The sequence below is a fragment of the Acomys minous genome (genome assembly GCF_964271855.1).
Source record: "Acomys minous genome assembly, chromosome: 18".
Lineage (NCBI taxonomy): Eukaryota > Metazoa > Chordata > Mammalia > Rodentia > Muridae > Acomys > Acomys minous.
The window spans coordinates 40,598,762-40,613,316 of NC_140501.1; the positions used below are offsets into that span (position 1 = coordinate 40,598,762).

The 14,555-nt window shown below is 47.7% G+C and overlaps 1 protein-coding gene across 1 annotated transcript; it reads left to right on the top strand.

Annotated features, from left to right (window-relative positions):
• Nucleotides 1-273: 273 nt before the first annotated feature.
• On the top strand, nucleotides 274-13,385 carry RGCC (regulator of cell cycle). Its single transcript, XM_084767958.1, has 5 exons — nucleotides 274-482; nucleotides 1,037-1,222; nucleotides 9,855-9,962; nucleotides 11,782-11,844; nucleotides 12,997-13,385. Exons 1-5 carry the CDS (start codon nucleotides 434-436, stop codon nucleotides 13,002-13,004), a joined length of 414 nt encoding a protein of 137 aa, XP_084624084.1. The 5' UTR covers nucleotides 274-433; the 3' UTR covers nucleotides 13,005-13,385.
• The last annotated feature ends 1,170 nt before the right edge of the window (nucleotides 13,386-14,555 follow it).

Below are 14,555 nucleotides of genomic sequence, written 5' to 3' on the forward strand. Positions count from 1 at the left end.
TTCAGGGAAGCTCAGGGTAAGCTCTTGGAGAACTCTGAAGGCGGCAAAGACACTTCCGTGGGTTGTCAGGGTGGTGGAGAAAGCGGGCGGGTAAATATTTGGGGCGGTAACCTGGGCCCTGGCGACACAAGTCGTCACTGCGGTTCTCCTGCGGCGGGCGCGTGGCGAGGGCGGTACCGGGGGACGGGGGGAGGGGCAGGGGCATCCCCCTAGGTTGTCTGGGACTTACTCAGCGGCCCCGCCCCTCCCCGCCCAGGCTTCAGTCTATAAGACTGTGTAAGCTGGCGGTTGGCGGCGCAGGCGAGGAGCTAACGCTCAGCAAGGCGCAAGGAGCAAGGCAGGGCCACTCGAACGGACTGCAGTGCAAGGCGGCAGCCACCAGGGCCAACACCTCGCTGCATCTCGGCTACGCGTGTTGCTGAGCAGCTGCTCCATGAAGCCGCCCTCGGCGCAGGGCAGTCCCGCGGCAGCTGCGGCCGCAGGTGAGTGCCGGTTTGGGGTACCCCCCTTCACCGCTGAACCCCGAGATCGAAGCCAAGGACCGCGTCCACACTAAGCTACACCCCCAGTCCCTGAGAGCTCGAGCCAGCAGGTTGGGGCAAGAGAATAGGTTTATCGCGGTGGTCCTTTTCCACTGCCTATCTTTCCTTTCTCCATCGCCCTGGCACCCCATCCCCGGACCGCTCGTCCGAGGCAAGTTCAGCTTGGGTTCCCGAGCCGGACAAGGGACCTAGCAGGACACGTAACGGGTGCTTGCTGACTCAGACTTCCCGCCGCCACGCGAGCGAGCGTGGGCACAAGTAGGAAAGCGCGTGGGGTGGGTTAGGTGACTTCCAGGCTTTCAGCTCCACTCACAGAGACTACTTGTCCTCTGCGTCGGATGGTTGAGAGGTTACAAGGTAACTGACTGCGTGGCTGTCGTTGGCAAACGCAGAGTGAAATTAGTCGTCTTAGGGAAAGGTGGTCGTCCCTCCCCCGGGAGCGGGGAGAATCACCTCTACTGTCCCATCAACTGAGCGCACTGTGCCCGCCCCAGCCCCGGCTATGGACTCCGCGGCCGCTGCAGACCTGACGGACGTGCTATGCGAGTTCGACGCAGTGCTGGCCGACTTCGCCTCGCCCTTCCACGAGCGCCACTTCCACTATGAGGAGCACCTGGAGCGCATGAAGCGGCGCAGCAGCGCCAGCGTCAGTGACAGCAGCGGCTTCAGCGACTCCGAGAGTAAGTGAAGCTCCGTTGTCTCAGGCTTCCTAGGGTTCTAGAGTCAGCTGGGTAATCTGTAAGCGGAGCACGGGATCCAGGAAACTCAGACCCAAGGATCTACATCCCCTCTGAGATGCCTGGAGAGTTGACTTTCTGAGACTTATGCCCAGGTGTTCGGGAGCCATGAAAGCGATCTTGTGGGGAGGGTACTGTACTTTTGGAGGGCTGTGGGTCTACCTGTCATGGCAGGTGTGTGTCATGAGGCATGAGGGTTTGTGCGCCCAACCAGAACTCCTGGGAGCCTGGCCAGGCCTTCCAACAATTTTCCCGCCTTTCTCCCTGCGCTTCATTTTTTGATTTTATTGAGACCCTTCCTGGGTGATCTATATAGCTGAGGATGACCTTGAACCCCTGATCCTTCTTCCTTGGGGTTCAGGGCACTAGGAATAAGCAGAGTACCACCATATTCAATTTAGGCAGTGCTGGGGGATCAGACCTAGATCTTCTTGCAGGCCAGGCAAACACTACGTTAACAGCACCTTCCTTTTCCTTTTCCAGAATGGGTGTTGGGGGACTTGGGGACTTGGGGACACGGGCTAGCACAATAATGAAACATTTTGTGAAACCGAAATGATTTCCTAAGTTGCTGGTTTTGGAATTTTTGAAATAACTTCATTCACTTTCTGTTGAGCTCCCAGCCTCTTTCACCACTCCAGGCAGTTTTGAAACAATCTCCTCTGGGCTGTTGAGTTCAAGTACAGGTTTTCAAGCAGGCCCACCCTCCAGGTTGCGGCTAGAGGTTTGTCCTGGCAACCTTTCCCACAATGCCTCTGTCCTAACAACTTCGGTAGAAAGAAAAGGGGGGAGGGGGAAGGGGAGAGAGAGGATTGGTTTTCAGGAGCTCAAGTGACCTGCAAGATTGTGGGTATCTATTTCGGTATCAAACAGTAAATTTGGTGTTTTCTTATTATTACATAATTGTTTTCAAATCCTGGCTTATTTACTGTTTTTCAATGTGAACTTTAAATTCTATTTGTTAGCCAGGGTAGTGTGGGAGGCCTTTAATCTCAGTATTTGGGAGGCAGAGGCAGGTGGATCTCTGTGAATTTGAGGCCAGTCTGGTCTACAGAGAGAGTTCCAGGACTACACAGAGATACCTCGTCTTGAAAAACAGATTCAGTTGTTCATGAGCGCTTACTTAGTTCCTTGGTAGGTCTCAGGCTCAGACTCCACCTGTGCTATTCCTCATTGTGAGGGTAAAAGTCGTGTTACTGTTTTGAGATCTAGAGAGTTCCTCCTCACTGCTGGATGGCGATTCAGTGTGAGCCTTGAGTCTGAGCTGTCCCCGGTGAGAAGGAATGGCATCCGTTCCTGACAGTGATAATAACCTGATACACTGGTCAGGACTTCTTGAGTCAGAAACCCTGAGCTCCAGTTTGATTTCCCTTAGCAGCCTGCGTAGATCACCACGTGACTTAGGAGGTGAAGTGGGGTGGAGGAGAGTGTGTAAACTGTTCTTTTCCATTCAGAGCTTTTGCATTTTGATGCTAACGACCTGATGGCTTATTCTCAGCATTCAAGTGAAGCCTTGCCTTAGAAATGTGTCTCCACACCTGTGGTATAACTTGAATATATCTCCTCCCACTGAGTTGAGGAACAAGTTATTCTTCATGTTTAAACTCTATTCTCCACAGATGAGAAAGTTGGGTCTGTCACTGCTGCTCCGTGGCCAGGGACCTTGCTAAGTCACAGCCTTCAGATGATTAGGGTCTGAATTTGTGCAGTGAAGGTGGACAGCACCCCCCAGGTCTGCTAGGAGATATTTCAGGTCTAGAATGTGTTTTTAGGCATCTTAAAAGGAGAATGCACAATTTCTCTTTTTCTTCTTCTTTTTTTGTTTTTTGTTTGTTTTGTTTTTTTGAGACAAATCGTTTGGGAGATAGTTGATAATTAAAAGGAGAATGCACAATTTCTTTTTTTCTTCTTTCTTTTTTTGTTTTTTTTTGAGACAAATCGGTTGGGAGATAGTTGATATAATTTGTAGTTTTTCTTAGGGCCTATCTCTGTGTATTTCACTTTCTGCTTTTGTTGTTAAGCTTTAGTTTGGTTGGTAGAGAAGCAATGGTAAGCATCTAAGGAAGCGCTGATGACCTTGGTCTTTGCTGTCAGTGTGGTTTGTTCCCTGCATGACTGCTTAGAAATAGTCTCGGCAGAGATTTGTGTGCATCTAAATAATGCTTTCATAGGGATGCATAATATGTATGTCCTAATTGTCTCCAGGGATGGAGCGCAGACATTTGTTATACTCATTTGTCCTTAGGTGGGTTTAACAAAATTATCACTCACTATGTCCCAAATTTTATCTCGTGTGTTAATGTATGCTTCTACTGGCTGATTATATTGACTTAAGCTTTAAAAGATGGAACCATCCCAGTGTGGTGGGACATGCCTTTAATCCCAGTACTGGGGAGCCAAGGCAGGCAGATCGCTGTGAGTTCAAAGCCAGCCTGGTCTACAAAGTGAGTCCAGGATGGCCAAGCTACACAGAGAAACTTATGTCCAGAAAAACCAACTCTCCCCCCCACCCCCCTGCCAAAAAAAAATAGAACCAAGTGTAATTCTTAAATATTGGGGTTTCACATAAACGTATTCTTTGGGGGGGGGAATGTTCTCCTGTTTAATAGGAGAGGCCTGAGGTCTACTGTGCGTGCTGTGGCTATGTGTTGTAGATATCGTGGGGAATGATGAACTGGGTTCTTTAGGGTAGCAAGACTTATAGCATCTACATATTTTTTATTAGAATATTCCAGTCTGGCCCTGAGAAAGGAGACCTTAGGGACCCTAGGAACCAGAATGATGGTTAATTGAGCTGAGGAGCCTGGAGCTTGAACTTGTCGAGATGTGAGAGCATGAGGCCAGGTAGGGGCCCTCTGGACACCTGGTAGCGTGAGAGGAACCGAGTGAGTGACGGGTCTTATACCATGATGCCTGCCAAAGTAATGCTCAGGGCCATTCCAGAGGGGGGGCTGGGCCACAAGGGTCCAGCAGAGACCCAGGGCTCTTTCTCACTGTGCCACACTCCATTAAAACTGTCAGAACTTAGAATTGGAGGAAGACCCCACATCCCTGCCACTCGCTGTGGGCGCAGTGACACAGACCCAGGGCTTTCTTTTTCTTGGTTAATTACTATAGTTCTTTTGCTGCAGATGTGTGGGGCTGTTCTATATTTACAGGCGCTCTGGGCAAGGCTCTCTGTCTGTGGTTTTACTTTCCTCTGGAGTAGCACATGCCTGTTCTAACCCTAAATTACCTTCCGACTCCCCAAACTAAAAAAATAAAAAAAATTTAAAAAATACATACATACATACATACATACATACATACATACATACATACACACACACACACACACACACGCCTTTCTTTTAAATAAAGCTTCTGTTTGTGCTATTGTACACTTGATGGGTAGACCTAAAGTTGAGGGTTTGTGTATATAAGATGTTTTTATTTCTTCTGATGCTCCTTTAGCAGACCCAGTCCCAGAATCTGAGACTTCGGTGCATTAAATGGACCAGGAGTTTAAAGGACATTTGTAGTGGGGATTTGATGCTAGTGAGGTGGGCCTTCGGAGCAGTTTAATGTAGATGTTTTAAGGTCTACTTTACCACATATGAAGGGTCCCCAAATCATCACTGTTGAGTTTCTTGATCGTGACCACTAATAAGAGCACCAGATAGCAGGGTGGGGCAGCAATACATGTCTGTGCTATCAGCCAGAGACACACTGCTGTCATTTTATCAGACTGGCTGAATATTATTTTTGCAAGAACTAGCATTTTAAGGGAGGGAACAGAAGAGGAGGTTGAGCCTTGCTTACCTGCTCATCTACCACAACCTCTAGCGTGAGAGTCTGTTCATGCAGGCTTTTAGTAAAAGCCTGTGGAGGGAAAATTTTGGGTAAAGAAGTTCAGAGTTTGGGTATCTCTGTATTGGGGGATTGTTCTTTGTTACCTCTGAAGAGAAACTTTAAAATGAAAAATTTTTTAAATGCTGCGATCCTAAAACATGGGGAAGCCAGGGCTCAGAATCTTGTTCTATTGTTCTAATTGATAATGCCTTTCTTCCTGGACTTGATGGTTTTGCTAGGAACTCAGAAACTAAATCATTATGAGGCCACAGCACCATACGTAGGACACCTAGGTTGCTATTGCCTGTCACATGCTCTGTGCTCCTCAACCTCTTCACAGTGGCACAGCTTCAGCAACTTGGGGTCAAGCAAACATAGAGAGAGGGTAGAAACATGGTGTGGCGATGAGCTGCCAGGATGTGAAAGTGTGTGTGTGTGTGTGTGTGTGTGTGTGTGTGTGTGTGTGTGTGTGTGTGTCGGGGAGCAGGGAAAGGGAACTGAACTCAGGCTACACTGCCTCTGCATGTATATGTTTATACAGATGCTTTATCTTATCCCCTCTGCCTCCCTCGTTGTGAGAGCATTGTGAGTTCATCAGCAATAGTTTATTTGTCATGTGAAAATCAGGTTCTGTCCATGGTTTCTGATCTTGAGGAAAATGCTTGGGTTAAGAAATCTCTTCATATGGACTAGATTTTGAAAGGTCAAAGACAAGGCAGGATGGTCCCCCGGGACTCTGGTTTCTTCCCCAGAGCCTTTTCTTGCTGTCTGGGTTGAGAGCTCCCTCCCTCCTCTTTGGGTGTTCTTTTCTCTGTCATTCTATTTTGAAGTGGCCTTTTCCATGTTGAGGCTATTGCCTCTTTAAACAGCCAATCGTAGTTGGCCCGATTGCTTAGGAGGTGAGCTAACCTGGCGTGTCCCCATTCCTAATCCTGAGGGATGACTATATGTGGATGTGAAATTTATGGAGATTTGGAGCTGGACAGAAGTGAAGTTCAAAGCTAGAGTAAGGTCTGCGGTGTATGCAGGGTGGGGTGGAATGGGGTGTGGTCTAGAAAGTGGCTCTTAAGTGCCAGCTGTTCTGAGAGATAGAGAGCAGGCAGATGGGTGGCCTTTAAGTTCTGGACTAGTGAGCCTCAGGGCTACAACGCTGGCCTCGCATGATGTTCGTGGGTGTCTTTCAGAGACAAGGAGAAGGTGGCAAGGGGTTTGGTATTCCCTCCTGGGTCTCTCTGGTTTTCTTGATGATTCTGTCTTCTTCACTTCATATGTTTCTCAGTCTGTATGTGTGGTGATCCCCTCTAGTCATTGACAGTGATAAACAGTGATGCCCCTCCAGGGGTCTGGAACAGATATGCGTGCTGTGCTTTTCTATGTGCAGGGCATCACTACTGCTACTGTGTTCCTACAGACAGAGTCGGCCGAAAACAAACAAACAAACAAACAAAGACAAGCAGAAGAGCTTCCAAGTCAAGTTCTAGAGAGTTCCAGCATCCTAAGATATACTAATAGGAGGGCCATGAAGTGTCCCAGGGAACTAGGGCTAAGGCCAGACCTGTTTCTTCATCATAGGACTTCTCAGGGCAGTCATAGTGGGAGTGATCAGTGGTGTTCTTGGTGTTGCCAGTGAACATAGTTGGTCACACATTTGAAGGACCAGCATTCTAGGAGAGGAATCGGGGTGAGCTACGATATTTTTGGAGGGGAGATATGGGTTTAAGGTTCAGTGGTGAGGTTCATCATTAAAGCCCTGAAAATTGACTGTGGTCCTTTAAGGTGACTTGGGCTGGAACTCTTGCAGGAAGGAAGGAAAGATCATGAGGCCTGCTCCTGAGGATCTCTTTGGCATATTTGGGAAAGTGGGGTTGGTGGGTATGCAGGCCAGAAAAAAAAAATGACAAGAGGGCAGCTGGGTCCCTCTGGTCAGAAGGCAGAGGAAAAGGAGCCAGGCAAGATAACTTTAACATGAGGAGGTGTGGTAGCCTGTTAGGGATGGAGCCCAATTCTGATGTGACTAGAAACTTCTTTCAGAAACCTGATTTCCTTTTATTTTGTAAGAAATAATTTAAACAAGTTCATTTTGAGTTAACAGACCTAAAGCAAGCCAGGTGGTGGTGGAGTACGCCTTTAATCCCAGCACTTGGGAGGCAGAGGCAGGCAAATCTCTGTGAGTTTGAGGCCAGCCTGGTCTACAAAGTGAGCCCAGGACAACCAAGGCTACACAGAGAAACTCTGTCTCGAAAAACCAAAAAGAAAAAACAAAACCCGACTTAAAGCAAGATGTGAGTCCTCTCCCTGAACTAGAGGGAAATGGCCTGAAGGGCAGGAGCCTCCAGGAGGAGCAGGGACCTGGCCTGGCCCTGGTGACTCATCTGCTCACCTGAAGGGCCTTCCCAGAGCTCCTGCTGCACCCTGCCAGCCTTTGCTTTCTGTTTTAACCAGAAAATCAGCTTCCTCACCACCACCTCTGGGGCCACATCCTGCTTCCGTTAACCTCTTTCTCTGAGCCTCTTGTGTTACCTCCTCAGAGCAGGGCTGGCTTCTTCCTCCTCTGTGGGACTTAAAAAATCTCAGAACCGAGAAGGGACTGGAAGGATTGCCCAATCCACCCTTTTGTCTTATTGGTGGGTAAACTGAGGCCCAGAATATGGTCTCTTTTTAAACACCCTTGAGCACTCAGTAGCTGAGCTGGTGCTGGCCGTGGTGCAGCCCCGGCCTGGCTGGGACTTTGCCTGCTGCTGCGCTGACATTTGGGGCATAAGAATAGAAAAGAGCTGTGAAGCCCCTCAATTGTAATGGATGAACAGCCAAGAGTAAAACAAAAAACAAAAAAAAAGAACCCAAAACAAACAAACAAACAAAAAAACCCCATCTTTGTTTTTGACTCCAGTTTCTCAGAGACAAGAGTGCAGAGTCTTGGGGAACTGTGTAGTCAAGACCCAGGAACAAGGAGGGAACTTATTAGACACGGGGCCCAACATTGTGCTTATATTTGAAAGGTGCTTAGAAGGAAGAGAACATTTTTCATGAAAGATGATATAATACTTTGAGTGTGTAAATTTGATTTTTTTTTTTAATGTGTATGAGTGTTCTGCCTGTATGCATGTCTGTGCACCACTTGTGTGCCTGGTGCCCGAGGAGACAAAAAAAAAAAAAAAAAAAAAAAAAGGGCATTAGATCCCGAGAACTGTAGTTACAGGTTATTGTGAGCTGCTGGGTGGGTGCTGGGAATTGAACCCATGTCCTCTGGAAAAAGCAACTAGCTCTTAACTGATGAGTTACCTCTTCAGTACCCGCCCCCTTTTCTTTATTAAAGACAGAATCTCATCTATTTTAGGTGTCAGAATGGCCTCAGACTCAGTATGTAGCTGAGGATGACCTTAAATTTCTGACCCCCATGTTTCTACCTCCAGAGTGCGAGGATCACAGTGTGCCACTGATGCAGTCCAGGGGTCTTGCTCAGGTTTTTTTTTTTTTCCTGCCAGCCAAAAAAAGTAAAAGGCAGGAAAAATCTTGAGGGCAACAGGAGCAGTGCAGAAGTCTCAGACAGGAGCGGACAGAATTAGTAGTTGAAAATGGTGATTATTGGGGGGTGAGGAAACACACACATGCAGCAGACACACAGAGAAAAAGGCCCTCTGAAGGGCAGAGGCCAAAAAACCTCCAGGCTCTTCTCAAGGGCTGAGTGTTGTTTTTGTTTGGTTGTTATTGTAGCTGGGGGTTTTTTTGTGTGTGTGTGTGTGAGTTTTGTTTTTGCTGGTTTTTTGTTTTGTTTTTTTGTTTGTTTGTTTTTGTTTTAAGACTTGGCAGAGTTTTCCTTCCCTAATTTAGGATTGGTCAGTTTGAAGGCAGATAGGATGGCTGACTGGCCTACAAATGTTGTGAAACAAGTCCCGATCCAGCCTCAAACTTGTTGAGCCAGTCCTTCAGCAGGACACCTGCTGCTGGGAGACAGAAGCCTACAAGGCCTTCGGTGTAAGCTGCCAGGTTTTTGTGTCAAGTCAGGAGGCGGAGGAAGAAGCCAGCCATCTTGGAAGTTCACCATCTCTATTACCTAACGCTAACCATGATGCCTCTGTCTACGTATCTGCCTAGCAGGGAGTCTGTCTCCCTAGTCTTTCACCACTGTGCCTAAATTATGTGGTCCTGGGGCTTGAGCCGTGGGCGTCATGCCTTCTGGACAAGCGCCCTACCAACTACACCACATCATGTCCCAACCCTCATCCCATCAGCCAGGACCTGGCTGGATAGCTAGCCAGTAGACTAGCACAGGTCTGCTCCTATTAGTCCATCACATCTTTTTAGAGGAACAAGGTTTGCCAGTGTACTTGACTGGATATACACAATCACACTGTACACACACACACACACACACACACACACACACACACACACACACACAGTTCCCTGCTTTAGTACATTCAGGGCCTACACGGGGAACTGGCCTGCTTTCTTTAATATAGATCTATGACGTCTAGTTGGTTGGTTGGTTGGTTTTTGTTTTTCGAGACAGGGTTTCTCTGTGTGATAGCCCTGGCTGTCCTGGACTCACTTGTGTAGACCAGGCTGGCCTCGAACTCACAGCCATTCTCCTACCTCTACCTCCTGGATGCTAGTGCTGGGATTAAAGGTGTGCGCCAACCACATCTGGTTCTTTGGGAGATTATCTGCTGGGTACTGTCGACTGGCAGGTGTGTGGTTCGGTGAGTGCGGCTCCTAATGAATATGGCTTCCTCCCTTCAAGGTGCAGACTCGCTGTACAGGGACAGCTTCACCTTCAGTGATGAGAAGGTGAACTCTCCAACCAACTCCACTCCAGCTCTGCTGTCCTCCACTGTCACTCCCCGGAAAGGTGAGCTCAGCGACTGCACTGTCTTTCTGCTCTTTAACCCTCCCCCCTTTTCTCTTTATCCTCAACTAGGCTTTCATGGCCTGTAAAGCAAATAGATGGGACCTATGGGGTAGGACGGCAGAGTGCACAGTGAAATGCATTATTTCCTGGGATTTTTGGCCACGCGTCTCATGGCAGAGGGGAGTGCTTCTCATTTTCCTCCCAGACTAGCTTGGTTTCAGAATGTAAAAATGCAGCGATTTGGCTTTGCAACAACGAGAGGGTTCTTCTTAAAGTTCATTAGCTGTTTACAATCAGTGCTTTTGGGGTGACCAATTTAGCAGTTGCCATTATGAGTTAAGAATGATCTTCCACGGGGCCACTGAGATGGCTCAGTGGGTAAGGGTGCCCGCTGCCAAGTCCAACCAGTGGGGTTTAGTCTCCGGGACCTACTTAGTGGGTGGATGTCCTCTGATCCCCACATGGCACATGTATGCACACATACGTATATATACATACACATATCAAATAAATAAAGAGATGTGTTTTTTTAAGGATTAAAATGGACACGATTCAAAACAGCAGCTCCACCCTGTCTCTGCTTAGATATTAATAGACCGAAGAGGGTTTAAAGATTCATGAGCTGGTTCTTGGTTTTTGGAACTGGCAACTCTCACCAGCTAGAGAGCTGAATGTTCTGTTATATTGGACAGACGCCCTTTGGAGAACAAAAGGAGGTTCCCCCTCCAACAAGAGTTGAACAAGCTGAAAATAGCTGTAAAATGCAATACAAACGGAGCCAACTTTAAAAGAAATGGGAAGATTCCATCACTCGTCTCCCTCTGGCATTCAAACAGAACTTCGCTCTTTCTCGAACGAGATATTTATAAATTCCCTTCTCAACACAAATGTTAGCGGCCATGGGGGATTCGGCCATTGTCCAGCCTCCGATCTGTAGTGGATCTACGGAGGCTAGAGACCGGCTTAGACGGTGCTCACGCCTGCTACCTGAGCCCCCAGAGGAGGCGATTACAGAAGGAAAAAGAGGCCCTTCTGGCGAGTGGAGTTGAAAGCTAAAAACAATGAGCTGTTTGTAGCCAGCAAAGGGTGACTAAGGAAAATATTTAGCAATGCATTTCAAGGAGGGCATGAATGACAAAACCATACCGAAGAAAATAAAACACACAAGGGAAGCATAGACCTTTGGCTGCAGAGACAGCACAGTCTAGACAAAAGCTCTGCGCTACTCTGAGATGGGTCAAGAAAGACTGTCATGGTCCCTGTTCCACTTTGAGACCAAACAGTAGTAGTTTTACACTTGTGTCACATTGAGAATTGTCCTCCGGGAACAGCGCAAGCAAATCATTTGCAAAAATGATATTCAGCCAGTCTGTTAAGAAGACAGCAGTGTGTCTCTGGCTGATAGCACACACATGTATTGCTGCCCCACCCTGCTATCTGGTGCTCTTATTAGTTGTCACGATCAAGAAACTCAACAGTGATGATTTGGGGGCCCTTCATATGTGGTAAAGTAGACCTTAAACTGTTCTGAAGGTCCACCTGACTATCCCCCAGACTTTTAAGACATCGAGAGACCCATCTTACAGCTTAGGCTGGGGGTGGAAGAGAGTGACAGGAGAAACACTGAGGCTAACCTCCAGGTCAGTTGCTGAGATGAAAGTAAATGTGGGGCGGACTGGAAGGGCAGGTGCGGGGCACACTCCCATGAGTTCTCTGAAGACAGACAACAGGTTTCTGTAATCCAGAAACTCATCATCCCTGGGAAAACTCGGTATCAGCTGTGTCTGAGAGGGAAGGCTAACTCTTGTCTATTTTGCAGCTAAACTAGGTGACACGAAAGAACTTGAAGACTTCATTGCTGACCTGGACAGAACATTAGCAAGTGAGTACATGCTTGGGTTAAAAAACATCACAAGGGAGCCCTGAGCCACGCCTTTGATAACCTGCTATGATGTTTCCCAGCTTGCTTGGGGGCAGGAAGTTACCTCATAAGGCTGCTCTGGCTATAGAAGCAAGGCCCAGTGGCTTAGAAAGCAGTTTGGAGGGTAAGCTCGCAGCAAGGTAGCTGGGGTTGCTTTCCTCACTGTGCAAATAGGTCAGCAGTGTACAGTGACGTACTGTTGGGAAAACGGAGAATGAGGGCTTTGCTGAGGGGACAGTTTGCCAGTCCTGAGAGAAGAGAGCAGATTGGTCACACATGCATTCCTCCAGCGAGCCAGAGGGGGTTCTGCTCAGGGTGATTTGCCCAGATTTCATCAGGAGCCTGAGGAGAGATCTGACTTTTGTAAGAGTTGAGTGCCAAAGGGAGACATGGTCTGGGGTAGACCAGGCCAACGTGCCAGTGACCCGGATTCAGCACACAGATACGCGCTGTGAATTTGGGGGTTACGTTGTCGTTGTTACCGTTTTGTGTGGTCCCCCAAACTGAGGACATCAAGTCAAAACTGCAGTGTGGGGGGTGTTAGAGGTAGGCCCTGCCACACTACCCTCACGCACGCTCTACTTCAAAAAGACAAGATTGCAGGAGGCAGGGGATCAGCCCCAGATTGCAGGGTTGCGGGTGTTAGCATTTCTCATAATGGGGGACTTGCTACGCTTTGGAGAACTTTTGTTCTAGCTTCTTAATTACTTAGTGGAAGTGATCCTTTTTCTGTTGGAAGCACTCTTACGTTTTTTCTCTGCCGAATAGGTAAACTCTAAACGTTTCGAGCCGGAAGTTAATTTTAAAATAGTCTGTTTAAAACAGCCATGTTCTTAACACTGTCTCACTCTGTATTTGCTTGGTGGTTTTATTGCCCCCTTTTTCTTACATGTTGCAACACCCTACATCAGAAGACTTAGGCCTGTTTTGACAGATTATTCTAATTACAGCGCAATTTGTATTAGGACTGTGCAGCAAGCCTGTCTACTTTATGCAAATTGCAGCTGCCCTCCTAGTCCTGCCATTAGCTCCGCTTTTGATGCCGGGGTGAGACGACGTGGTGTGGTTTGTGAGCCTCCGACAGGGCTAACTTATTCTCTGTCTTCTTTTCAGGTATGTGAAGCAAGGAGTTTGAGGTCCTTATGCCCCAGGAGTTGAAATTCCAGAAGGCTTCAAGGACCTAGCAAAACTGGCCACTAGAATCTGCTGCGGGAGGGGGTCCGGGCTGAGGCTCGTGTGTCATTCTTGGCTTGCCCTGACGTTAGCCGTTGGGCCCACCTCTGGGCAATTCAGACAGTGACGCTGACTTTGTTTACCTGCCTGCCACATATTCAACAGATGATCTAGCTAATGTGTTTATACTCCTTAAACATAGCTCGTCTATAATTTTAAATGCTTTTATGGAGACATTTGTAATTACTTATATATAGTTGGAGATCATAATAAGCTTCCCCATCATAATATATTTTTGTATACAAATAAAATTTAAACTGGAATCTGTACATTGAAAGCTGTCTTATTTCTGTCAGTATATTTCCGTTCAGTAGTTTTCTAGTGGGAGTGTCAGGCCTCTGGATTCCTAGTAAGAATCCCATGTGCTGTGGTTACACTGACTTGAGGTGGTCGGATCCATGAAACTTTTCCTGTACTCTAATCCTTTCTTTCTTTTAACTAATTAATTTATTTATTCACTTAACAACCCGGGCATAGTCCCCTCCCTCCTCTTCTCCCAGTCCTCCCCATCCCCCCCCATCCCCTCCCTTATTCCTTTGAAAAAGGGAGCCCCCACCCTCACCCCAGCTCATGAAGTTGCATCAAGACTGAGCACAGCCTTTTTCCCCTGTGGCCTGGCAAGGCAGTTTCCACGAGGGGAAAATGATTGAAAAGCAGGCAACAGAGTGCATGTCAGAGATAGTGCCCCCCACCCCTGTTCCCCTTACTAGGGGCCCCACATGAAGCCTGTGTTGCTCATTGGCTACATCTACATAGAGGACCTAGGTCCAGTCCATGCATGGTCCTTGGCTGCTGCTTCAGACTCTTCAGGCCCCTCTGGGCCCTAGTTAGTTGGCTCTGTTGCTCTTCTTGTGGAGCTCTGGTCACCTCTAGGTCCTTTTATTCCCCACCCCGCAACTTTTCCACTAGACTCTCTTTATTTCCCTCGATGTTTGGCTGTGAGTCTCAGCATCTGTTTCAAACCACTGCTGGGTAGAGTCCTTTCAGAGAACAACTCTGAGCTTTATTCATAAATAGCCAGAATCTGGAAACAAGTTAAGATGCCCCTCAACCGAAGAATGAATAAAGAAACTGTGGTGCCTTGACACAACGTAATACTACTCAGCCATTAAAAACAAGGAAATCATGAAACTTGCAGGCAAATGGATAGAACCAGAAACAAGCATCCTGAGTGAGGTAACCCAGATCCAGAAAGGGCACACTTAAAAGTGAATTTTAGCCGTTTAGTACAGGATAAACATACTACGATGCACAGACCCAAAGAAGAGAAGTAACAAGGAGGACCCAAGGGAGGGTGCTGAAATCTCACTCAGAAGGGGAAATAGACAGCAGAAAGTGGTTGAGGAGAGAGAACAAGGTAGGAGAAGGAGCACAGAGAGAAATGAGGGTGGAGCTCAGACCTGGGGAGGGCAGGGGCAGGAGGACAGAAGGCCTGTAGA

Excerpts from the sequence above, each read along its gene's own strand:
- RGCC (XM_084767958.1), top strand. The coding sequence starts at position 434 with ATGAAGCCGCCCTCGGCGCAGGGCAGTCCCGCGGCAGCTGCGGCCGCA. Across the intron at positions 483-1,036 it reads CGCGGCAGCTGCGGCCGCAG|CCCCGGCTATGGACTCCGCG; the intron begins GTGAGTGCCGGT and ends TGCCCGCCCCAG. Across the intron at positions 9,963-11,781 it reads CACTGTCACTCCCCGGAAAG|CTAAACTAGGTGACACGAAA; the intron begins GTGAGCTCAGCG and ends TCTATTTTGCAG.